The following is a 26469-nucleotide window of genomic DNA, read 5'->3' as shown; positions in this document are numbered from 1 at the left end:
ATGTTACTTGTAACCTTTTTATGGGTCTAGATTTCCCCATTCATTTGGTTAAATTGTTGTGTAATTCAGATTTTTGTGGGAGCCCAGCAGGGAAGAGAATATGGTGTAAAACATTCAACAAACTAGTTTCAGCTTCCAACAGATAAATGACAGGGCCAGACAGCCCATTTTTGGATCTTGATTATGTAATAAAGCTTGTCAAACACCAGAGAAACAAAGAACAGCAGTAACTGTAAACTTTTATTAATGGAAAATGGAATGCTTCATTAACAGAAACTCTTTAAAAGAAAAAAGTATGAACAAAAACACATTTATTACAAAAAAAACCCAAGTGAGTTCACATTGTTTAGAGCTACAATATGGTGGCAGACTTAAAAAAAATACCCACAAGTCCAAGGGAACCCTGGCTAAAAGAAGTCAATACTGCCACCACCTAACACCAAAACAACAAGTTACTACTCAGTATCGGCGGGTGAAGTGAGGGTGACTGCCTCTGTTCGCTCTGTCCTGTCCTCCAAATCCTCTGCCTTGCATTGCACCACCCTGCATCACGTGGCCCTGGGAGTTTCCACCTTGCGCAAAGCCGCCACGCCTAGGAACAAATTCAAACTGTTTTCCTTGAAGTGTTTTTTAAAAAGTTTTCATTGCAACATTGTTCATAATGATTCTGCAGCATTTTACATCTCTCTTGATATTTTTCCCCCTCTTGATCAGATGCACCAGATGAGAAAAGCACTACAAATATACACTGAATTCCAGGAAACTGAAGAAGGTTATTTGCATAAGTTGGAAATATCTGATTTGTTTTCAAAACATTCAACCAAGCAAGTTGAAATAACATGCAAAAGAGAGATTGTGTGTTTAAAAGGGAGAGCAAGTGAAGAAGCAGGAACAAATCAACTATCGTCGGACAAAACTTCTTACCCCGACATTCCTCCCCGATTCACCATATGGCCTGGTCCTGAGTGACCAGACATGCCTCTCTCACCACCTAGGAAATAAGAAAAAGTTTTCAAATACTTGAATGTAACTTAGAAGATAATTTTATTGAGATTCCCAGGGGTCTCATGGTACACATGTGAGAAAAAAGAAAAAAGGGACCTGGGTCACATTAAGAAATCTCCAAATTGACAAGTTACACAATAAACTGGTCCCATACCTTGCCACCTCTCATGATCTCGGCCCATCATTCCTCCATCCACGCTGCCCTGCCAAGAACGATCCTGATGATCCTCTATCCTTTGGGTATGATCTCCCCACTCACGGCCACCCCTTTTACAATAAATAAATGATAAAATAAAATTATTTAGCTTTGGCTATTATGTAACTAACTACCTCTTAATGGTATTTAATAACATTCAAGTCCTCTAAATGAAAATGAGATAGAGCTGTAAAAAGTTTGAAGGCCAGATTTTGGGGTGCTATATCACGCAGACATTTCATTTCTCAGGGCCCTGGCTTCTTTCCTTTATTAAAGGAATAGGACTAGATAAAGAGAATATGGTTCTCTTTTCTACTTCTGATTTAATAAAGACCAACAGGTACTCTGCTGCTACTTTCCAAACTGTAATGCCATAATTACATAAGCAAATTGTGTATCCTAAAATTAAAATCCTGATAGCCAGTTTATAGAGCCCATGTCAATCTGTCATTAGGATAAACACATTGAGATCCAACAAATATCTTGAATTTTATAACTGCCCATGTATAATATCAGCAGAACCCATAGGTAAAGCAAAGCAAGTGAAAGCTTAATTGACTTCATTTTCAAGTTTAAGACTAACAACACAAAATTTTGTAATGACATAGAATTATCAGGCATGTTCAGTCTCTTATCATAATAAAACATCATGAGTTTAATATTCTTGTGGACACATCCTCAAATCTTTTAAGTTTTCTATTGATTTTTTTCAGGCAAAATGATTAAATTAGAATTTACACAAACTTATCTCCAATATCAGACTAAACTGACCTCCCATAGACTCTCTCTTGCTACTTAAATAATTAAAACCAATGCACAAGAGCAAAAATTGTTTATCAGAACCTAAGTTCCAAACTTGAAAAAAAGAATTCAAGTCAGAAGAAACTTCAGAAATATATCAATCCAGGGCAGCTAGAATAGAGCACTGGCCCCGGAGTCAGAAGGACCTGAGTTCAAATCTGGTCTCAGACACTTATTACGCTAGCTATGTGACCTTGGGTAAGTCACTTAACCCCCATTGCCTTGCAAAAATAAAAAAATTACCAAGAAATATGTCATTCCCATGCCATCATTTTATAGACATGGAAAATAAGGCTCAGATATATTTAATTACTTCTCTTTTAAAGGTTAAGTTATAAATCAAGCCAAGAAGCAATTATTTATTGTTTACTATGTGCAGGGATTCTGCTAGAATGTAAATACAAAGAAAAGTGAAAAACTGTCCTTGCTCTCAAGGAGTTCAAAGACTAAAGGGAAGACAACAAATAACTACATATATAAAACCTACAGGAGAGATTTAACAACAGTGAGAAGCTACTAAAATTAAGGTCTGAAAAATAAGGAGATGAGAGTTCCAAGTGTGAAGGACACCTCCTGAAAATGCTCAGACAGATAAAGGGCTGTCTTAGGCAAGGAAAGCAAAGTAGCCAGGGTGAGTGGTCCATAAACCACATGGTGGGGACTGGGGTGTAAGAAGACTGGAAAGCTAAGAAGGGACAAGGTTATGAAGGGCTTGTCAGCAGTAAATTTAGCAAATGGGGAGAGAGGGGAAAGAGAAGACGAGTTCAGTTTAGGACATACTGAGTTGAAGTTGTCTAGGAGACATCCAACTAGGGATGGTTAAAAAGCAGTTGGAGCTGTGGGACTGGTGATCGGGGTAAAGGCTAGGGTTGAATGGCTGAATAATCTGATAATTATATACTATTGTTCTTTAAGAAACCAAGAATGGTCAGACTCTAGAGAAGCATGGGAACTGATGCTAAGCAAAGGGAGCAGAAAAAGAGAACAATGTGAATGTTAATAACACTGTGAACTGATCAACCTTAATAGATGCAGCTCCTCTTAGCAGTTAAGAGAGCTAGGACAACCCCAGGAAATCAGCTATGGACAATGCTATCCCTTATCCAGAGGAAAATAAACAGAACAGAAATCTTACAGAATCTGAATGAACACTACCTTCACTTTTTAAAAAAATTTCCTCTCATGTATTTCTTTCCTATTTCATGTTTTTTCTTTCTTTTCCCTTAATACTAATTCCTCATTTGTAAACATATTAAACACAAATGTGTACGTACAATATTCACTTGACTGTCACTGAGGGGAAGGGGGTGGGAAGGAAGGGTGGAGGGAAATCATATAACTTAAAAATGCTCATATGTATGCAGATGAAGGTTGAAAAACTTTTAAAACATGTAAGTGGAAAAATTAAAATAAAACATCTATTGAAAGGGGAAAAAAGACAGTTTGGGGGGAGACCCACACCAACAGCAGGCAAGAAATTAGATGAAAATATAGAAGAGATTGAGAAGGAGAAATCAGACAGGTAGTAGAGAACTCAGGAGAAAAGAGTGTCATGAAAATTGAGAAGAGTGAATGACAAAGAGGCAGACAGTGTCAAAGTTTAAAAAGAGGTCAAGAAGGCTGAAAATTAAGAAAAGGCCATTAGTTTCAGAGATTAAAGAACTCCCTGGTAACTTTTGAGAGAATAGTTTCAGTTGAATGATGAGTTTGTAAGCAATATTGTAAAGTTAAGGAAAGAGTAAAAGGAAACGAAACACCTTTTTTCAAAGGGCTATCCCTCAGAGGATAGAATACTATTCCTGATTGTCTTCATCTAATCTGTATATATTTCATACTCCCATTAAACTCTGAGATACTTGAGGATTTAGACTAATTTTCATCTCTCTTTAAATCCTCAGCACTTAGAACAGCACCTGGCATACAGTAGGCAATTACAGAAGGTTCAAGCTTTATATCAATTGATACTATACAAATCAGACTATGGAAAAAATTCTAATGAGGGAAAGGCACAGGTAGGAGTTTCATCAAGATGGGAGGGAGGGAATCCATCTGGGGCTTCCACTTCCCAAGAGGAACTAAACAGAAAATTGCTTAAGGGAGGGAAAAAAAAAAGATGTAACAGAAATATTCATGAAAAAGTCAGGGGAAAAAAACTGTCCACAATTACCAATTTTTGTGGATTTGACAAAAATGCAATGTTCAATGAACTGAGTGACAAGATAGTGAAATTAGCACAAGAAGTAGATGATGTGGATGGAGTTGACTGAGTCTCATGGAGAATTGTCCAGTGAGGATCTGACTGAGGAAGAGAACCTTTGCTGAACCAAACTCAAACACAATGAATTAAGTGGCAGAGGCATTGCATCATGTGAGTGAAACAAGAGTCACCTCCAAACATTCTCAATTACTTTTTCCCTAATCCAAGCTTGTGCAAAAAGCCCCCAGTGATGAAGGCTGCTACATACCTGAGTTAAGTGGATTGTACAGTTCTACGCATACCTGATTATCAACTTGAGCCTTTCATTTCATAATTCTTTTATTTTTATGGTATTTAATATATCTGCATTCCAGTACATTTTTTGACTTGCATAAAGCTAACATTTTGTGAATGCCTTTGTTATATACGTTAAGTGAAGTGGGTGGGTAGGAGCAAATTTGCATTACATAAAAATTGCTTTCTGTAGGGGTCAGTGGAACAGTCTACTTATGTAAAAAAGGGATAACTGTCCATACTTAATAAACACTTAACTGACTAATCAAGATCACACGATTACTAAACCAAAACAGGATCTAAATCCATAGATTCCAAATATGAAGGTCTTTACATTACAATGGGGTTAAAATGGGCAGGGGGAAACTCTGTTACTGGTCAAGGGATCTTACAACAAAACAGTTGAGAAGAATTGAAATACTAGATTACACTAAGGAAGAGTGATGAACAGGACAAATGACTTGGAAAAGTAATTAGATGGAAGTCAGAAGACTTGGGTTCAAATCTCAGTTGTAATGATTCTGGCAAATGATTTGACATCTCTTTAAGACTCAACTTTCTCACCTGCAAATTAGAAACAATATTTTAACTGCCCGCTTCACAAGTTTGCTGTGGAGTAATGTAAGCTGTAATTTTCATCACCAATAAAAAATGGTCAAAATTATGTTCATTATAGTCTAAGAAAGTTGAGGGTGTGTGTGTGTGTGTGTGTGTGTGTGTGTGTATGAACACACATATATATATTTTAAATTTCCATCAAAAAAGCAACTAAAATAAACTTAATAGATTTTCAGTACTATTCTTGTCTGGGACATTGTAATACATGATGCTAGGCACCTTTGTCTTTGCTTTGAGGATGGTTAGTTGTTTAGTGGTAAATAATCTTGAATATATCAGGCAGTTAAAAAAAAAGTCAGAATTCGGCAAAATTCCTAGATTTTCAAGTCAAAACCAAGTAGGCCTGCCTGCTCCATACTGATTAACTTCTAAGACAAAATTCTGACACTAAACTAAATCCTGAAGAGGATTAGGATGGCCACTATGCTGCCAATAGTATAACATCTTTTACAAAAACCATCAGAAAGGGGTGGCTAGGTGGCGTAGTGGATAAAGCACCAGCCCTGGAGTCAGGAGTACCTGGGTTCAAATCTGGGCTCAGACACTTAATAATTACCTAGCTGTGTGGCCTTGGGCAAGCCACTTAACCCCATTTGCCTTGCCAAAAAAAAAAAACCCCTAAAAAAACCATCAGAAGCATGTAATTTTTCTCCTAACATTACTAACCTGGGTGGTGGAGGAGGCAGCCCCCTCCCCTCACTCATTCTCTTGTCAGAACCATAGCTGCCCCACCCATCTCTTGAGTCCCTTCCATGGCGCTCAGGTCCTCCATGGCGATCATCTGCATAGTGCTGAAAGTTAGAGAAGAATCACAACAATGTTCTTTTAGTTCTTTAGATTGCTGAGTAATACTGATGCAGAACAAACATCAATTCTTCTGGTTCACATTTATACTGTTAACTTTCCAAAGCTATTTTTCTTTATGAGAATCCTATGTGCAAGATGAGGAAACCAAAACTACCCAACATCATTCCAGTTAGTGCATTATTAGAGCTAGGATTTGAACCTTTACTAATTGAAAAACACTTCCTTACACTATTGTTCTATTAGAAACCAAGAGGGATGGGAATCCAGAGAAGCCTAGAAGGACTTTCATAAACTGATGCTCAGTGAGATGAGCAGAACCAGAAGAACACTGTACACCCTAACAGCAACATGGGGGTGATGATGAATCTTAAGGGACTTATTTCATCAGTGCAACAATCAGGGACAATTTTGGCATAACTGCAATGGAGAATACCATCTGTATCCAGAAAAATAATTGTGCAATTTGTACAAAGACTATTACCTTTAATTTAAAAAAAAAATTACCTTATTATGTGATCTTGCTATTCTTATATTTTGTTTTTCCCTTAAGGAAATGATTTCTCTCTCAATGCATTCAATTTTGATCAATGTAGAGCATGGAAACAATGTAAAGACTATCAGGCTGCCTTCTCTGGGAGATGGGGGGAGGGGAGGGAAGCAAGAGTAGGGGAAAAATTGTAAAATTCAAAAATAAATTTTTTAAAAAAGACCTAAATATATTAAAAAAAACTTCCTTGCCACTTCTTTTCTGTTAACAGTTCTACGTTGAGATATTTCAAAGTTATGCTTCATTGAATAGATCTGTTACTGACTTTTGTTAAGATGTAAGTTTTAGCTTAAAATTCATTTCCTTACTATTTTATTTTTTGACTATCAGCTCGAACACTTTTTTTAACACAGCTAGATCCCAATGAATGTAAATGAATCCTATCAAGTGGGCATGTATATTCAAATTTGTACTATTAAAATTAAAATTATATAAAATATGGCAACTAGTTCTGATCATGGGAATCATGTAGTATGAATTCAAATAATAAAACTTTCCTGGATTTGTTAGTCCTACTAATGGGGATCTAGCTAAAAGTATCTTTTTATGTTGCAAGACCTCCTCAACGGCCCCCCAAATGAAACCTATTTTTTTAGAGGAAAACGATGTTCCTTAATGGCACCTTTCCCCTTCCCTACTCTGCCTTTAACACTCCAGCCCATAGCTACAAGAATAACTTCTGACCTTTCAGCTAGGGCATGTAGTGGATGATGAAGCTCAAGTCAAACCTTATGGCAGATATTTATCTAGCTTGATGATCCTGGGCAAACTACTTAATATCTCTGCCTCAGGTTCCTCATTTGTAAAATGAGGATAATAATAACAGCATCAATCTCCCAGAATTTTTATTAAAGTTAAAAGAGAGATTATTTGTAAAGTATTTAGCATGACATCTGGTATATAGCAGGCTCTTAAAAAACATTGGTTCCCCTCCTCAACTAATGGGTAAAACTTATTTCTGTTCTTTTGAATATAAATATTTAATAATTATAACCTTGAAAACCAAGAAGCAACTAAAACAATAAAATAATACTGATGTACAAAGAACACAGCACTCAAACTTTGATGAGGGAGCATCATTTCCCCTTTCAATAGCAAAAAATCAACATCAAAAGGGAGAAAAATATATTTGGACCTTGACACAGGTTTTATCAAGATAAAGAATTCTGGTTAGAAATGTTATTGCTATTGGCAATACTACCACCAAACCCTTGAAAGAAAACTATTCTGGTAAAAAGATAGATTTGGAAATGAAAACTATTAATATCATGAGTATGAATCATGGCTCTGGAAAATATTCAAGACAAATCAAAGTCAGAAATGATCCAAATCTCTTATATGCCTTCCTAAATCCTTGGATCTGATATTGACTAACATATTACAAGCATCAAACACAGCCTAATCCACCAAACCACCAGCCCACTCTACTCTGGCCCTCCTTTTGCACTCCACACTCTACATTGAGAGCCAGAGACTGCTCTGGGGACCTGTTCCATTGACCCACTTCTGGCCCTGCAGAAGTAAACATTTTGTAAAAGATAAAACAATAAAGAAATGCAAGCTGTAATTTTCATCACCAACAAAAAATGGGGCCACACTATCTGTTAGAGAGTCAGGACAGTGGAGCAGAGGGGTCAATCATGTGACCCATAGGCCTACTGCACTATTAACTGCAGTCTGAACCAGGTTAAAATTAATTGGGAGATGAAATTCAACAAATGAATAAAAATACAGTAAGACATGGCCAACTTGCATTTTTTAAAGTAAGTCAACATGTAGATCACAGGGATCCACATGTATAGATTAGTGGTTCTCATTTCAATGCTGATTTGACACCAGCAAATAGATTGGTTCCCAGATCTCATCTGACACAAACTAGTCCTGTGACCCTGGGTATATTACTTAACCCCTTGGATTCAGTTCTTCCATCTATAAAAGCAGGGGCTGATCAGCCCCTTCACTTTCAGTTCAAAAATCTATGCTCCTATAGTACCTTCTGATAAAAAGATTCAGTTGACCCTTAATATTACTATTAACATTATCACAAACACATTGCTTTCTTCATAATAATGAAGCCTTCAAGTAAGACACTATGCCATACTCTTTTAGAACCTGTTCCCCTAACCCTTTATGTAGAATGTCTAATGGCAGACACAAGAAATATCAGCTTCTTATCAATTATTTTGTTTCTCTAGTTAAAAAAATAAACATAACTCACATTTTATGATTTACCAAGTACTCTTTCCTGTCTCTGCCTCCCCTTCCCCTCCATTCAATGAAGTATATGATATAGGTATTATTATTCCTATTCTATATTTAATCTCCAAAGGAATTAAGAAATCTAGCCAAGATCACAGAACTCATGAATGCCAGAGTCTGGTCTCAAACCCAGGTATTCTGATTTCAAGTCAAAGGCTCCACTCTACCATCCCACCCTGTCACTCATTCTGCCAGACTAACAATCAGGTGGAGCTCAAGCCTAAAATTTTCTAAAACTACCAAGAAGAAAGAATGTGCCAAGAAGGAGATCTCAAGATTTAACTCACCTGCCCATCTCTTTCTCCCATCACTGATCTTGAACCTTCTCTCCTGGGAAACAAAAACAATTATTAAAATACCAATGGGCAGTTCTTTCTATCATTCCCATGGAGTCTCAAATGTCTCAAGGGAAATCTAACACTATTTCCAAAAGGCACAGATTTCATTCCTAACTAATTTTCCAGGGGAAAAAAATAAAGTGACTCTAATGCTTAGATATCCTTAGAAAAATATTCCACAATCACTTTTATCTAGTCATATCTCTCTGACATGAAACCTTATACTACTGAAACAAAAGTGGTCAAAGGGGAACAAAAACCACACAGATAAATACTAAGTCCAAAGAGAGGCCAAAACTTCTGATTTGTTAACTAACAAGTCCAACTCTCTTTACCAAATATTTTCCCAGCTCAAACAGTAATATTGAAATTAACTACCTTGTAATTCACCTTTCATCTTTTTTTCTTTTCTTCCCTCTGTTAGAAGAGCTAATGAGAACTGAAATGGCCAAAAGACAGGCAGCTCAAAGTAGAGCTATATTTCACAAAATGAAAAATCTGGCACTAATTCTACAAAGCAGACACATTCCCTATCTAAAATAAGGACTGCATCACTTGTACAAAAATATTCATAGCAGCCCTGTTTGTGGTGTCAAAAAACTGGAAATTAAGTGAATGTCCTTCAATTGGGGAAATGGCTTAACAAAATGTGGTATATGTATGTGATGGAAAACTATTGTACTATTAGAAACCAGGAGGGATGGGAATCCAGGAAAGCCTGGAAGGATCTGCATGAACTGATGCTCAGTGAAATGAGCAGAACCAGAAGAACATTATATACCCTAACAGCAACAGGAGGGTAATGATCAACCTTAATGGACTTGCTCATTCCAACAGTGCAATCTTGGGGTATTTGTGATGGAGAATACCATCTGTATCCAGAGAAAGAACTGTGGAGTTGAACAAAGATCAAAGACTACTACCTTTAATTAAAAAAAAAAAACCTGTTATATTATTATGTGATCTTGCTATCTCTTATATTTTATTATTTTTTTCTTCTTAAAGATATGATTTCTCTCAACATATTCAATTTAGATCAATATATAGCATGGAAACAATGGAAAGATTAACAGACTGAAAAATAAAAAGATTAACAGACTGTCTTCTGTGGGAGGGGTAGGGGTGGGGGGAGGGAAGCAACATTAGGGGGAAAATTATAAAATTCAAAATAAATAAAATCTTTCACAAAATAAATAAATAAAATAAAATAAGGACTGACTCATATGGCTGCTCTTCCAAAATTTAGATCCTAATGAGAGATGAAATATACTCTGTCCCTTGCATTTTATTTTATCTTTTAGATCTGTGAAGGAGCCCTAGGTATATTCGTGGAATACTTGATTTTTTAAAATTAAAATGTGGAAGTCTAGAACATATGGCATAGCTACACAGAAGAAGGAAAATGGTGTGGGTAAATATGGATGACTCAAACAAAAATTTTAGTAGATCTAATTTTTCCTGAAAATTTATGCTAATTTATTTGTTTTTTAAACAGATTAATGGACCTAAAAGGAAACACCAAAATATCTGACCAAGAACCTGGTTTGTATAAAGAGTGTTGGAATATGAATCAGGAGATCTAAATTCTGGAAATCATTAACTGCCTGTGCTCAAGGAAAGAATAATCTTTTGGGGTCTAAGCTTCTATAAAATGAGCTTTGAAATGCCGGTTCCATTAAGGGTTCTCAGAAACTTCTAAATGTTATACAAATTTGTTCATTGTATCTAAGGAGGGTCAGAGGTTCTTGGCTACTGTGCTCCAAAAGTAAAGTACATATTACAAAGAACAATTTTATACTCACCATCTCTGTTCTATTTAGAAAATGAAATACCTAAATGCATGGATCTCCATTTCTGAACATGAAGGGATTGAGAAGGGCTAACCTGTCCACTGAATGGTCCTGGTACCGGCTCCGGTCCCTGTGGTCAAAATCATGAAAACGATCTTGTCGGCTAAACTCAGATCGGTATCTGTCATCCATAGCGGTTCGTTTTCCATCTGGCCAGTATGAATCATCTCGTCTGTTGGTGTACCCAACAACAACAAAAAAAAGTCTTTAATTTATAAAAAAAATAAGAAAAGAAAAAGCACTCTCTTTAGACCAAGTTTCATTTAAAATGTCCTGCAGGGCTAATCTCTGCACATTTAATCATTATCATTTCGATCTGATAAATTAAAATACCTCAAACTGCCAAGGGGCATACTGGCATTCTAATTTGACAATCTCAAGAAAAAGACTGCTGTGAACTAATTGTTATCAAGACAGATAATACCTTGATCCCTGCATGTGTTCAAACAAGAGTGAAATGAAGTATCTGATTTTCCTGGAATGATAAACTATAACTTTTTACCTTGAATGTCCACCTATCCTAAACTGAGCCTCCTCCTCCCAAGTTTCCTGTAATGTCAAGGGAATTAAGAGTAGCTAATACACATTAGGATATTATCCAATTATCTTTTGTTGAATTTTACAGGAAAAATTAGACTTGCAGCCAGTAGAATGATAATTAGCAATGTCTATGATACACTGAAGTTCAATACTTACTTTTAAATCCACAAACAAATTTCTTTAATATCCTTTACTCATTCCTTCTTCAACTGTACAAAAGATGTACTAGACTAATAAGGCTACAAAGCAATTTAGGCATAATCAATATTTAGGGGATTTTAATAAAATTATTCTTCAAGGAGGGAGGGAGGTTTCCTAAGGTACTTCTCAACCATAAGATTAGTTAGACTTAAAAGGATTAGTTAAGATCCCTTCAAAAATATCAACTACCAAGAACACTTATATCTATCCAAAAGAAATAAATCACTCAAGAATTTCATAGCAGAAAAAATTATAAATTTCTATGAGTTACTGATGCGTTCCAAACAACGTATCAAGATGGCAACCAATACATTTCTATTACTGTACTTCAATCAACTAGCAAAAGAAATGAAAATAATTTAACACTATTTCTCTTACCTTTCAAATGGACTCTTATGGTACTCAACTTCCTTTAAGTTTCAACTCAAATGCTACTTCCTCCATGAAGCCTGACCTAATACAGTCAATGTGAGGTCAAAATTGACTGGACTCACCCCACTCCCCTTTTCTATCAGTTATTTGTGTTTGTTTTTCTTTTGAATTGTAAATGCCTTACTGATAGATAAGGCCTATCTATGTCATAGTCACCTTTGTATCCCTAGCACCTTACAAACAGAAAGGTTTAAATAGCTTGCAGAACTGAAATAACTCTCAAGACTTTTTCCAGCTCCTTCAGACTCTTTAATTCTCCTATACCTCTGAAAGTATAGCTGAGCCAGGAGGCCAGAAGCAGAAGCCAGGGGTCTAAATGATGCACAAGTAAAAACATGGGGCATGATTAATCATTTATCTACAACAGCTGCTTTTACCTTGAATCTACATCATAAGGTCTTCTCAAAGCAGGCCGTCGCTCCTGTTCATAGCGTAACTGCTCCTGTTGGCGCCGAAGCTCCTCTCTCTCCCTATGGATTCGTTCCTGTTCTTTTCTCCTTTCTTGCTCTACACGAATTCTCTCTCTTTCTAGTCTCTCCCTCTCCATTCGCTCTCGTTCAAGACGCTGTCTCTGACATTCAAGTCGCACACGTTCCCGCTGCAACCTGGCTTTCTCTTTTCGCTCTCGGAAGGCATCAATGCGCTGTTCTCGCTCCCGCTGCTCTCGTTCTCTAGTTAAATACAAATATTGCTGAGTGGGAACTCTCCTCATTAAGCTCACAATTTTAGGAAGAACATTATTTTATAAGGGAGAATGCAAAAATGTATGGGTTTTGGGTCTTTTTTTTTTTTAAAACACTGCTTGACCGATTCAACCAGTGAGAAAGTAGCCAAGATCTTCATACTCATTTGGTCAATGCTGATCCATAATTTGTGTGGAAAAACACTAACAGAAAAAAATGTTTACTATTACAGAATGAACTAAAGAGAATTAAGGGAAAAAACACTCATTAAAACTTCACCTGACTAGGCTATTAAGAAACTCGGTATAATCACAAGAATGTATATGAAGCACTTTACATTATTATACCAAAAAGTGAAATTTTTTACACACAGAGTGTAGATGTTCACTTCTAAGTACATGAATTTTTCTATGAGGGGGTCATCTTTTACAAAGCTTAATGAACATCCCTAAAAATGATAACTACATGTGCATGGCTTTTCTTAGTCTCCTCCTCACACAAATTCCAAGGCAGTTATTACATATAATTAAGTCTCATGCCCATTTTACCAAGTAAGAAATAAAGGTTGAGGAAGGTTAAATTGACTCATTCAGGATTATACTCCTATAATTAGAGCTGGAATATGAACTTTCTCTTAACATTTTTTCTACCATGAAATGCCATTACCTCTTTTAAACCAAGGTCAAGGGGAATAGAAGTCAATAACTTTTATATAGTTAATGAGACTTACAATATATGGTTTTTTAAATAGACAATCTGTTATCAGCTTAAAGTATTCTTAAATGCTGGGTAGCCTGGAAGTCCCTTATTACATTAAATGATGATTAAAAATATAATCTAACATTAAGATTAAAAGCCTAGAACCTAAGGTAGTATGATAATCAAAAGCTACAAAAACTCAGACTTTTACTCTTCAATCAAGGCTCTTTTAAGGAAGAATGGGAATTTTTTGGTAGTTAAAGGTTTATTTCAGCAGGACAATTACCTGCTACTGCTACTATTCAATGTAGGCAAAAAAATCTCACTGATTTGTCTTCTTCCAATGGTACAGTGAAACCATGACCTATCAAATTGCTAATTTTTATTTAAGAATAGCTTTAGGATCAGTGGTAAGTTCAAGGACAGGGACTGTTTTGGCCTTTTTTTTGTATTCCTTAGTATATTGTCTGGCACATAGTCAGCACTTAATAATGTTGACTCAGCAGGCTAAGGGACCATTTCATCAAAATAATAACCATTTGATATTACAGAGACCAAGTTTCAACTTCTTCATGGAGTTCCTTTGTCACAATTTACTTAAATTACTGTCCTTTCTTCTGTTAGATGAAAAAGCTGATAGTTAAGCAGAATGGACTGTCCTGAGAGGTAGCAAATTCTCCCTTACTGAAGACAGTAAAATCTGAATTCCTATTTGTTAGCCATGTTATGTTGTAGGAGAAATGGTTAGAACAGAGATGCTCTAAAAGTTGGTGATCTGGTCTGCTAGTGATAAAAACATGTGAATGTATTCAAGTGTCCAACCTGAAATGAAATGGAAACCTCACTCCAAAAACTGATGAGAAAAAAACAATAACTTACTCCATAGGGAAAATAATTTATTTTGGCTTTTTACTCACCTACGCCTTTCAGTTTCTCTGATTTCTCGTTCTCGTTGCCTTTGTCGTTCTCGCTCCCGCTGTTCTTTGATTTTATCAAATGACAAAATGTCTCTCTTTTCTTTGCTTTCTGATTTTCGATCCTGACTTTTAGAGCTCTGTTATCAAAATTTTTTAAAAAAAATTATTTCACAGATGCAATTACAGCAAAAATTCAGAGAAAATAAAATCCATATTTGAATATTAAATTATTCATCCCATTTAACTTATATGAAGTATCATAATTCCTGAATAAGAAAAGAGGTTTAAAGATGAGAGTGCAAATAAAATATAAATCTAAGGAGTTTAACTGAATACATGCAGGCAATCCAGTCCACTAATTAAGTAAATTTCAGCTAATGTCATTCATTTAAATACATAAAGAAAATCAGGCTTTCAAAATTTGTTTAAACCCAGCAGCAGCAACAACAACAACAACAACAACAAAAACTCAGAAGTGTCAGAAGTCATGTACAATCAATCTTTTCCTTCAGGAATATTTTTGGGGCAAAATAATTTTGTTATTCAATAGAAAATTAGTTTCTAATAGAGTTGACACTAAGTTACTTAGAACAGTTCTCAGTAAAATAACTACTATGATTTGGGGGGAGAAGTTCTACCAGTTATTCAGGTTGGACAAAAAAGTTTTAAGAAACCTAACACTGCTTTATAGACCTTTTGAATGAGTCAACTTCCACACATCCTAACATTCTCTGATAATTTGAAGCTTATCAATTTATGAGAATTAGCTAAGAAAAAGTACAGTTCTAATTTAATAAGCATTCTATACACAATGGATAAAGGTTTTTTTTTAAAAGGTCATAGTTACCTTCATAAAAAAAAAGTCAAACAGTACACTACTATTTTAAATATCTAAATGTAGAACACAAGATCACAGGAAATGCAGCACACCATCTGATAAGTATGGAAGACAACTTGAAAAGGAGTTCTAGTTTACTTTCTGGTTAATTTAATAGGGCTTTATTAAATTAACCAAAAAAAATTTAAACTGCTATTAAATTAACCAATAAGTAAGACTTACCTTTTAACTTGGAAAGTCTGTGCCTTTCCCCTGCAATGGTGAGCTGTATTTCCTGTGTCAATTTACTTCACAGAAGGAGGTGTGGTCTGATGAAGTATCAGCAAAATGGGGGCAGATATTTTGAAAACATATTTTAGATCTTAATTTTGTGTACGGACATATAATTTCAGTTAAAGAAAAGGATGTATTGGGATGATCTATACTTGTTGGATGATTCATAAAATGGACTGTTAAGTGGAACTGGAATAACTGCCTTAAGAATATGAAAGTTTATAATTAAGAAGGAATAGTCATGATGTTCTTGCACTTAAGGATAACCACTGCTTAAATTTTCCTAACCAAAAATTATACTAAGACAATTGCATTGCCTCATAACCTCCCCCTAGGCCTTCACTGAAAGACCCTCATCTTGATTCTCTTCCCCTTCCCCTCTAAAAGATAAAATTTAGATTTTATTTTCTTTTAAAGATGAACATACTGAAAGATCTATTTTACATGTCAGTCCAGCATGGCTGGATCATTTAAACATATACAAAACCAACAAATGCCTACACTCTATCTCTCCAAAATATAAAATGGAAAAAGTGCCTTAGGACACTCTTAATTTACAAGATCAAATAATAACTTACATAATATAAATCCAAAGTGTTTTTACATGCCCCTCAAAAAAGAAATAGGACCCAGACATAAATAACACTTACCCGCTCTTTAGACCTGGTTGTGGTTTTCACACTAATAACAGGTTCCCCCTTTGATTTGTCCATTACAACTGTCCGTTCTGTCCCTCTGCTTCCTTCAGATAACATAACAAAACCACATTAGTTCTGCTGTTGTCTTCCAATTTTCTATGATTTAGTATGCAATCTTCAAAATTTGGGGTTAAAATTGTAAAAATTTTTTTTATTAATTGAAAATAGTTCTCATCCAACATTTACTATTTCTTGTAACCATAGTAGAAATGTTAAGATTTGAAACAATTTTTTACAATTTTGAGTTCAAGATTTCATGCTGAGTTTCAAATATTCAATCAGCTATTTTTAAACTGAATTAAAATAGACTCTTCAACCTAGGTTTCTCTAGTAAGAGAAACACACACACACACACCCTCCATCACCCTGTGGATTTCAATTTTCAATTTCACAAATGTCCTAATGTTTGTCCTTCATTCTCGAAGAAGACCATGATATCAGGAGAGGCGATGTCATGTGGTGCTGTGCTAGGTTACCAGCTAAATTTTCTCCTCCAGAGCATATCTGGATCCACAGGACTACTGGAGACACCCTGGAGAAGGGTTAAATGACTTGTCCAAGGTCACACAGTTGGTTAGAGTCAAGTGTCTGAGGCCAGATTCAAATTCCTGTCCTACTGACCACTCTATCTACTGCACCACCTAGCTGCCCCATATGTATATTTTTGTTGATTACATAAACTTTTAATTTTTTATTTTTTCTTCAAGTCAATTTCATCACTGAAGAAAAACTGCTTTCCTGAATTTTCACCTGTAACTTCTCTTCTGAATTTTCTATAAATAGTAAAACTCAGCAATCAACTGTTGAGATATATTCTCAGGACATACCTAATAGCAATGAATAGTTTAGTTCCTTTTAATTAAACCCAAGACATGATTTACCTGATTTGGTGGCTCTAGAACGATCTGTCGACCCAGGTTTCAGTTCATCATGGTCTTTCTCATCCTTCCTGTCTTCAGTCCTTTTATCATCTTTTTTCTCACTTTTAATCACAGTTCTATTAAAAAAAAAAGGCAGAGTATTAATCCTCAAGTACCTGAAAATTAGCACTGTACTTTTCAAAATAGAACTGAACACATCACACCCTTTCCTCCTAAACTCCAGGGCCTCCCTATCACAACTGGGATCAAATACAAAATCCACAGTGACTTAAATCCCTTCCTAACCTGCCCCACTCCAGCCTTCACTCACTTCACCTTTGGATTTTTGAATCCAATGATACTGGTCTTCTGGCATTTCCTTAAAGAAGATACTCAAGATATTTTTCCTTTCTGGGGTCCCCCACACCTAGAATATTCTCTTCTCTCCTGGCTTCTTTTAATTCTCAGTCAAAACTGCACATTCTACAGAATATCTTTGCTAATCTCTTTCTAGTGGCTTCCCTTGTTAGTGATTTCCTACTTAGGACATAGAGAGCTTATTTGCATATATTTATTTGCACTGTGTCTCATATTAGAATGTGAACTCCTTAAGAGCAGGGGGTGCCTTTTACCTTTCTTGTACTCTAGCGTTTTGTACGATACCTGGCATTTTGTAGGACTATAAAAATATTAGCTATTACTATCATTATTGCTCTTATAACCTTCCTACCTCCCTAATGAAATCCTTTTATTTCTTCAGAATTCAGTTCAAATTACACCTCTTCCACCAAGTCTTCCCACTATGGTGTTCTTCTTGACCATCAACATGTTCTCACTGTACTGTGCATTTCAGCATTTGTATTTGGTATTACTTCTTAGTTGTTTAATAGATGCTTTCTCATATCACCACCATAAATCAATGATCCCATGATCTCTAATCTCACATCGTAAACTCTTTGAGAATACACTGGTATCCTCTTTAACCTCTCCAGGCACGCTGGGGAACTTAAAACATCCAATAATTCAGGCTTCCATATTCTACCACCTTAGATTCTAGCCAATATTCTCTACAAAGTCCCATATGAAAAAATGTTTATGAAATTATAGGTTTCATTCCCAAGTACAAAAAGCTAATTCAGCTTGTCCTACAAGTAGCAGTTTGATCAAGGTGATGAAAGCTTACAGTTCCACATTTAATGTCTAAGATCTAGCAGTAATTATGATGCAAGTAGACAATTCTACTTTTTAAAAAACTTATGAGAGCAACAAAAATAAAATGATTCTGAATGTTTTGTGAACCTTTCAAGTATTTTTCATGAAGTTCAGTTTCAGAATTTGAATTAAACTAAACAATGACAAACAAATCATGCTGTTATTATGTGGAAAATAGGAAGCATTTGCTAGGCTTATATAGAAAGACACTATGAAATGTGGGAATACAAAAACTTATTTAAAAATCATACTTCATAGAGTGAAAAAGAAAAATACACAATTTTAATGATTTTATTCAAATACCAAAATAAATGAATTATTTCATGATTTAATAAATTCCTGTCTTTTCAACAACATTTTGGTGTAGTACAGAAGCTAGCCACAATACGTATGCTTAATTCTAACAAATAAGTGAAAGGCAAATGCGCCCCTGAGAACCAGCAACAACACTGTGGGAAAAAACTCACCTGGGAGCCAAAACCTCAATACCTCACTTACACTCTATAATTCTTGAGTCATTTCACTTCTTTGGGCTGCAGCTGCCTCATTTATAATGAGGAGCTTAGACTACCTGATCTTTAGCCATAAATCTTTGATCCCATGATCTCTAAGTACAAATCTCATTGTCAAAAATATGCTTTCCAGTAATTTTCTCCACTAGTGTTGCTACTATTAGTATAGTTTCCGAAACCCTCCACCCTACCCCATACCTCCTTAAGTAACTAAGAGCAACATTTTAAAAACTACCTTTCAGGTCGGGAGTCAGTGGAATGATGTCTTTCCCCGCTGCTGGATTTTTCCTTTTTTATTTCACAGTCTTTGCGGTCAGAAGGTTTCTTCCCAGCAGGTTCATTTTTGGCCTAAAATTAATTTGGCCAGAAATGATGAACAGCAAAGATCTTTCATTTCCACGATACAAAGCAATACATAACTGCCACTACTTACTTTTTCTACTGAGATCATTCTTCCATGTAATTCTGTTCGGTGAAGGTGATTAATACACTTTGTGGCTTCATCAGATGTAGACATTGTAACAAAACCATAACACCGTGCCCCTGGACTACGAGCATTAGTTACCACTTTGGCTCCAACAACCTGTAGAGAAACAATTTTTAAAAAAAAATTCTGCACAAAAGTGATACCATACACTAAGCTACAAAGGCCCTCACATTGAGTCTCTAAGAAATCATCCTAAAGATAAAGCAAAATGCAAAAAAAAGAAGAGTACTGCAATATAGCAACACATCAGCACCAAGTTTCTCATTCCAATCCAGGGAGGGAACTCTACCAACAATATTCAGTATACCATTAGACAAGTTCTTATACAACTTCCTCATATGAACAATGTTTGACCCAAATGATCTCTTATTCCTCCTTGTTTTAACATTTAACATCCTGCCAGATCCTTCAAATTAAAGAAAAGATCCTTTCCACTTCACAGGATAGGAAATAGGACCAAGTAGTGTTCAGGGAACCACACTGCCAGTATATGTGAATTCTCACTTCTTTCACTGAGCAAACCTTAAAATCCCAAACTTGCTTTACATGGATGTTTCCTTTGTTTATGACAAGTTAAATCCAAAAGAACAGAAGCAGTTAATTAAAAAAAAAACCCAACCATATGGGAAAGCTCTTCCGTTATGGATCAATTTACCAAAACAAGTTGCCTAGGTCACCTGTAAGGTTTAAGTTTAGTCATGAGCTGTATAGGTAGGGATGGTACTTGAAAATCAGACTTTCTGGTTCTGAGGTCAGCTCTCTATGCATGATATAACACTGCTTCAATAAAACTACTCCTGCTGTACTTCTAGGTATAATGTTCTTCTCAGTTCCTCTCTAGAAGTTACACCTAATTCTGTTAAAATTGTCCAGGAAAAACAGCCTCAAGAACTCCATGAAAAATCTTAGGATTGTTAAAAATTTGTATTTAGAGTCTTTATTGTCTGACAGTAAATGTATGGGTCCTGCCTTAAACAAGTATGTGAGGTTCAATCTGAGCTTGGGTCTTTGTCTCCAAATCCAGTGCTCTTATCTACTATACCATTTATCAAAATTCATTAACATTAAGCTCTTCTCCCATGGTTGGAATGTCCTCCTCACCTCACAAATAGTAACAACAGTAATAATAATAGCAGTAGCTAAAATTTATATAGTGCTTTAAGATTTGAAAAACACTTTATGTGTTATTAACCCTATTATATGTTGACCCATTATTATCCCCATTTTTTTTTTTAGGTTTTGCAAGGCAATGGGGTTAAGTGGCTTGCCCAAGGCCACACAGCTAGGTAATTATTAAATGTCTGAGGCCAGACTTGAACTCAGGTACTTCTGACTCCAGGGCCAGTGCTCTATCTACTGCACCACCTAGCCACCCGATATTATCCCCATTTTATAGATGCTAAAAAGTAAGGTTTGGGTCATATATAGCTAGAAAATGTTTGAGGTAAGATTTAAATTCAGGTCTTATAACCCCAGATCCACATTCTATCCTCCCTTTTTTTAAAGTCCTTTAAAAATTTTTTTTCTAGTGCCCTCTTCCTTGCTTTAAAATTTTTATTGCTGTATACTCAGTACTTGGCACACAAAGCAGTCACTTGACTTTGTTCTAGAAATCAATTTTCCTTATCTGTAAAATAAGGGAATGTAATGGGATATCATCATTTAAGTTCTTTCAAGTCCTAATAAAAAGCACATTTCAACAATTTAACTACTTATCAATTTTCCAACCAGTTACCTTGCATGCACACAAAATGAACAGGATTCATCAGCAGAACTAGTTTTATTTTGGGCATCAGGGATTCAGCAATTCAATGGTTAGGTCCTATATACCATATTAAAGGAATTATGATTTTTCATATTGATTAATATGAGATGTGCAATGAATTTAATTTCTAGAGACCCTTTTCGCAAGCAGGCTCTGAGCCTGGGAAACTGAGAAAACAAAGTAGTCATTTGTTTTAATCATGACAGGTCCTGCATTTTCCCCAGAATTGTGTCTGCCTATGTTTTGTGAAGTGTATCAGTATAAACCTGTATTGTCAGCCCCAAAACTATATAATCAACCCAGTCATTCCCATGGGACTCCTACTTAGATAGAATCCTTGTATTGTCCTGCATGGTGGACATGTCCTGGAAAGATCACTCAAGTGCCAAATCTGATTGCTTTCTGATCTACCTTCCCACCTATGATCAGCTATAAAACATCAAAGTTTCACAACTGCAAGATGGAGCTCCAAGGAATGGAGTAATTACCATGATTTGCAAATCAGTTCCTTACTAAGAATGTAATTAATAAACCACTATCTGCTTTACTAGCACTCTGCCTCTGGCCTGCTTTGCCATGCATGCCCAGGATAGAGATGGCTCAGCAAAAACTCAGTCAACAGCCAAGAGCTGTTAATAAGTCCACTGTCACTTCGGTTGTTTGTGATTAGACCTTTATGAGATGAATTCAATACACAATGTCCATGAGATAACACTTGGAGTCTATGATAAATTTTTTTCATCAAGAAACAAAAGATCAAAAGTTAAGTTGGAGACTTGGAAAAGTCGATTAAAGAGAAATAAAGTAAAAGCAAACACAATGGAAATTCTTCACAATTATGATCAATGTAGACCAATGAAGACATGAGATGGATAAGAGAAATTAGCTGACCTCCTACCCCCCAGGAGTGGTGATCATTAACAGGTACAGAAGGGGGCTTGCCATTTTCAGACAGACCAATGGTTATTTTGCTTGACTATTTGATTTTTTTTTTGTATTTCATTTTATTTATTTAAAGCAATGGGGTTAAGTGACTTGCCTGAGATCGCACAGCTAGGTAACTAAGTGTCTGAGGCCAGATTTGAACTTAGGTCCTAAACTCTGCACCAGCTAGCTGTCCCCTTCATTATTTGTTTTAAAGGAAGTTTCTTTTCAAGGACAGGAAGAAAAGGGCCTTCACTCTGAAGGGAAAGTGATATAAACAAAGAAAACAGTAGTGATTCAAATTTGTTATCTCTCCAATCTCAGGTTAAATCTGTCCACTTCTATATAATTACACCTTGGAGTTGAGTGGTAAAGGACCTTACCTTTCCATATTTGCTGAAAAGGTTCTTCAAGTCGGTAGCTCTAGTAGTTGAAGAGAGTCCACTAACCCACAAATTTCTACCAGAACTGCTACTAGCACGACCTAATTCAAAAAGAAGATATTACTGCTTTTCTAGAAACTATTTAATAACAAACCAAAAAACCCCACTTGAGCACAATTTCAACTTCTTTACTAAGTTCAAAAGCTTTCAGGATACCAAATAAAAAATTTTTGTGGTAGTTATTTTGTGTGGCACCAAACTTCATTACAAGAGGCAAGTGACTGTCCTAAACAAATGTGTTCTATTTGTCAGGTAACCCTTCTAAGATTGGAAATTTAACATTAATTTTCAATTTTTTTCGCTGTTGTGGGGGGGATCACAACGCTCTAACATGACCTTTTAGCATTTTACTGGCAGATGATAGCCACCTACAGTCCTCTCAAAAGCATTAGTGGAAAACTGGTTTTCAAAACTGTCTGAATTGTCTATCTTTGAGTCTTATCTTTAAAAAAAGTGTTGACTGAAATTATACAAATTTAAGGAATAACCCTCTGCCTCTGAAATAAGGAAAATACATAATCAATTTATCCATCCCATAAGTAAAAGCATACCTTTGTCATCCTTTAAGACTGGCTTTATATCTGTGTCGTCCTCAATAGAGCTAGAGACAAAAGTTAATGTTACTCAAGCAGGAAAAAGTATAAGGAAAACTAACTCAAAAAAAGTATGGCATGTACTATAACTTAATACCTACCAGAAAATTAGGTCTGAAATAAAAATTTAAAAGACAGCTTTGCAAACTTGTATTGGAAATCTGACAAAAAGTAATAAGTCAGATTTCTAAAATCAATTCTCTTTAGCTGAAGATAACAATTAGGAACAATTTAAAAACACAACCATGTTAGGTTGAGAAAAGGAAAGAAATCAAATCACCCATTAAAAATACACAAAGGGAAATAAAACAATCTTTAGAAGTAAACTACAATTTCATCAGTCTGGCTGGCCAATTGAAGAAAACAGCTTATGTGTGTCATTAAATGACCAATGAAAAAAAGATAGCATCTGGTCTAGAACTGAGAAAAAACAAACCTCATTTTCTGATCACCGCCCTCATTGGTAGAGGACTCTTTAGTGGCAGATGAATCTTCATTATTAGCTTCATCTTCACTTTTCTTAACGTCTTCTTTGCTATCTTTGGTTTCAGGACTTGAGACTTTCTCTGGAGTTTCCTGGGCTTCCTCGCTAGAAACTTCTGCATTTTCTGATGCTTTGCTATTCTGATCATTCAGGTTCTCTACCACTACAGTGTCAGAGTCCATTTTCTCTTCATCTACATTCTGCTCGCTTTTCTCCCTTTTCACTACATCTAAGTGCTTTTCTGCCTTCCTGGCAATTGCTTGTGTTGACTCGCTGTCCAAATCTAATGCATCCTCCTCTGGATGAGCAGTGTCAAAATTGTCCTCTTCCTCTGCAAGCTTTTTGTTTGGCCCCACGCTACTTGCATCCTGTGAAAATGGCTGCTCCAGGTCGGAACCTTCTTCTTTTAGTGGGTCAGACTTACAAGTTTCCCCCAAAATGTCGAGTATTTTCTCATTTTCTATGGATTTAACAGGAATAGAATGGCACAAGGTTTAATTACCAGGGAAATAAAGCAATCACAAATGCGGAACTGGCACGGCTGCCACACTAACACGAAGAGAACTGCTAGCTACACAGAGATTGGAAAACCCTGATGTACACAAACTTATACTGTTTAAAACTACCTGCATTCCAACAGTCTAGTATACTAAGCCTCAAAAACTACAGGGAAGCTAAAAGGGACCCCAAGATTTAACCCCCAAAACCCTTCTGGCTGTTCCTTGGTATTCTTCTTTATGTTGTTGTTCGTGTCTCGCTCTTCACACTTAGCTTCCAAAGTCCAAGGTCTTTAACTGAAAGTATCACCATTCAGTGACAGCTCAATTTCCAAATTTCTTTTCAATTTCTTTTAACAGAACAGTCCAACATGAAAACCAGAAACTCTTCCAACGGTGCAGGAGTATTATTTGCAGTCCAGAAAGGGAACAATATGTTTGGAATTCTCATGTAGAAACTGTCTTTCCTCTTCTGGAATCCAGTTACTTCTTATGTTTTTAACTTCCCCTACAACAGCTTTAAACTGCCTGACTGCTTTAATCAAAATTACCAAATAAATATACTGCACAATATCACAAGATCTGTTTCATGTGTAGAAGCACAAGGAATGACTTGGGTAATTATTTCAACATCAGTTAAAAGAATATGGTTAAAGAGATGTAAATAACCATTTCATCCCAACAAATATTTTACCTCAACTAACCAGAACACAACTTCCACAGATCTGGTGATATGACTGGGTTTCCAATCTCTGATCCTTGTATGATCCGGATTGTCCACCATTAAAATAACACATAACAGTCACACTTCTTTAAAAAAAAATAAGCTTAAAAAAGATTAGTGGGGAATTTGCCAAGCCATAACTATCATGTTTCTGTTTAACAGTACCTGGCTCCAAGGGTGGTTCTTCATTATCCTATGAAGAAAACAAAGCAAAGTACCATAACCAATCATTTTCCTCGACAGGAGGAACAATTTACCTAATAATTGAGAGGACAATGCCCCTAAAAACAAAACATTACACTTAAAAAATCATTTCAAGTTAGCTTTAGACATTTTGAATGCCAATTCCATTTTCCTTGACACAAATTCTTCATATAATTCACAAGAATCAATTGGTACAGAACTGTGGTCTGCCATGTTTTCTGAGTACATACCTCAATCTGTAAAATTTCTCAGCATATACTATATATATATATATATATATATATGCGCACATATATGTGTATATATATCCATAAATCAAAGACATAATACTGTGACAGTTCCACCTAAAACAAAGTAGAGACTGAGGGTGGAGGTGGGGAGGAAATATGAAACTCCCCAAGGGATAACCTGGAGGGCAGGGAGTGGGGGAGAGGGGGAATTTCCCTAATAGTACCTGTGCAGGTATGCTAGGAGGCCTTGGCAGCCTTAGGTTTTAATTGAGATGAAGCATTGATGGCAAATGATAGGAGGGGAGAAGAGAGCTTAAAAAAGCAGGATGGGGGCTGGAATGTTAGGGAATTTTGCTTTTTAGGTATGGGTTAAGTCCAATGATTGGTTATTGAAAGGAGGGTAACATTTGAATCAACTTCTCACCCTCCATTGGGCTATTTGGGGGGTCATGTCTCAATCCTCATTTTTGAGACTCAAGACATCAATTATTAAAGCCTCTCTTTCTGAACTCACTCAATTTTGTCTCTATGTAGATCTGCTTTTGCCCAGTTCAAGCAGAAAACTATTAGCCTGTAAAGCTGCCAAAAACAATCATTTAGAACAATGGATATAACTCAAAATTAATTCACTTAAAAAATTATCTTCACTATTATGAAATATCAGAACACAAGTTTCTACCAATGCAAAACTATAATCTTAGACTAGAGGAGGCTAAGCCAAATGGTGCTCAAACTCAGATCCTAATAGGATGGAAAATCAATCTTTAGATATAGGCCTAATGGTAGACTTTATATACTTTGAGGACGAGACTAGTTAACTTACAAGGGGCTCATCACCAGAAAGTTGGCCATTATGTAACTGACTGTTTATAGTCTTACCTACCCATGAAGACTATCCACTAAGGCAAGAGCAGACAACTGCTGGCTTCGAGGTCACAGTGTCTGGCTTTACCAAAGCAACCAGGCAGGACTCTCTAAATTCAATAAATCTAGGCTCTTTTTAGGAGTGAATTAACTGTTTGAAAAAATATAGCCACAAATGATGTTATAAATATACAAATGGTCCTTGGCAGAAAAAGGGTTTCCCACCCCTGCACTAAGACTCATAGAGGGAAGTCAAAATCTGCATCCATAGAGAGCATACCAAATACTGATGAAATGAATCTTTTAAAAAAAAAAATCTTACATATTTCTGTTGTTCTCATTCGTCTGATTTTCAATTTCAGGTACCTTCCAGACATTTTTCACATCTGACTATTTCCACACATTTTTCACTTGACCTAAGTTTAGCAAATTCTATGTTAAGAGTTCCTAATGCTATCTTTACCCAACAAATCAATT

General features: G+C 35.9%; 1 protein-coding gene across 2 annotated transcripts in view; it reads right to left on the bottom strand.

The window, feature by feature from the left end:
- Positions 1-227: 227 nt before the first annotated feature.
- Positions 228-26469, bottom strand: part of LOC141500580 (scaffold attachment factor B2-like) — a 37254-nt gene continuing 11012 nt past the window's right edge. For both annotated transcript variants that reach the window (XM_074203885.1, XM_074203886.1), the window contains 16 exons: positions 24860-24887; positions 23426-23933; positions 22948-22997; positions 22337-22437; positions 19211-19360; positions 19013-19125; positions 17075-17190; positions 16146-16237; positions 14385-14521; positions 12463-12756; positions 10947-11084; positions 9012-9054; positions 5778-5902; positions 1160-1272; positions 925-991; positions 228-592 (listed from right to left, as the gene is read on the bottom strand). In XM_074203885.1, coding sequence (XP_074059986.1) covers positions 460-592; positions 925-991; positions 1160-1272; positions 5778-5902; positions 9012-9054; positions 10947-11084; positions 12463-12756; positions 14385-14521; positions 16146-16237; positions 17075-17190; positions 19013-19125; positions 19211-19360; positions 22337-22437; positions 22948-22997; positions 23426-23933; positions 24860-24887 — 2208 coding nt within the window. In that variant the 3' untranslated portion in view covers positions 228-459. The remainder of the gene's footprint in view (positions 593-924; positions 992-1159; positions 1273-5777; positions 5903-9011; positions 9055-10946; positions 11085-12462; positions 12757-14384; positions 14522-16145; positions 16238-17074; positions 17191-19012; positions 19126-19210; positions 19361-22336; positions 22438-22947; positions 22998-23425; positions 23934-24859; positions 24888-26469) is intronic.

This window comes from Macrotis lagotis, chromosome X, assembly GCF_037893015.1.
Source record: "Macrotis lagotis isolate mMagLag1 chromosome X, bilby.v1.9.chrom.fasta, whole genome shotgun sequence".
NCBI classification, from domain to species: Eukaryota; Metazoa; Chordata; class Mammalia; order Peramelemorphia; family Peramelidae; genus Macrotis; species Macrotis lagotis.
This window is presented reverse-complemented; position numbering and strand designations above follow the sequence as displayed.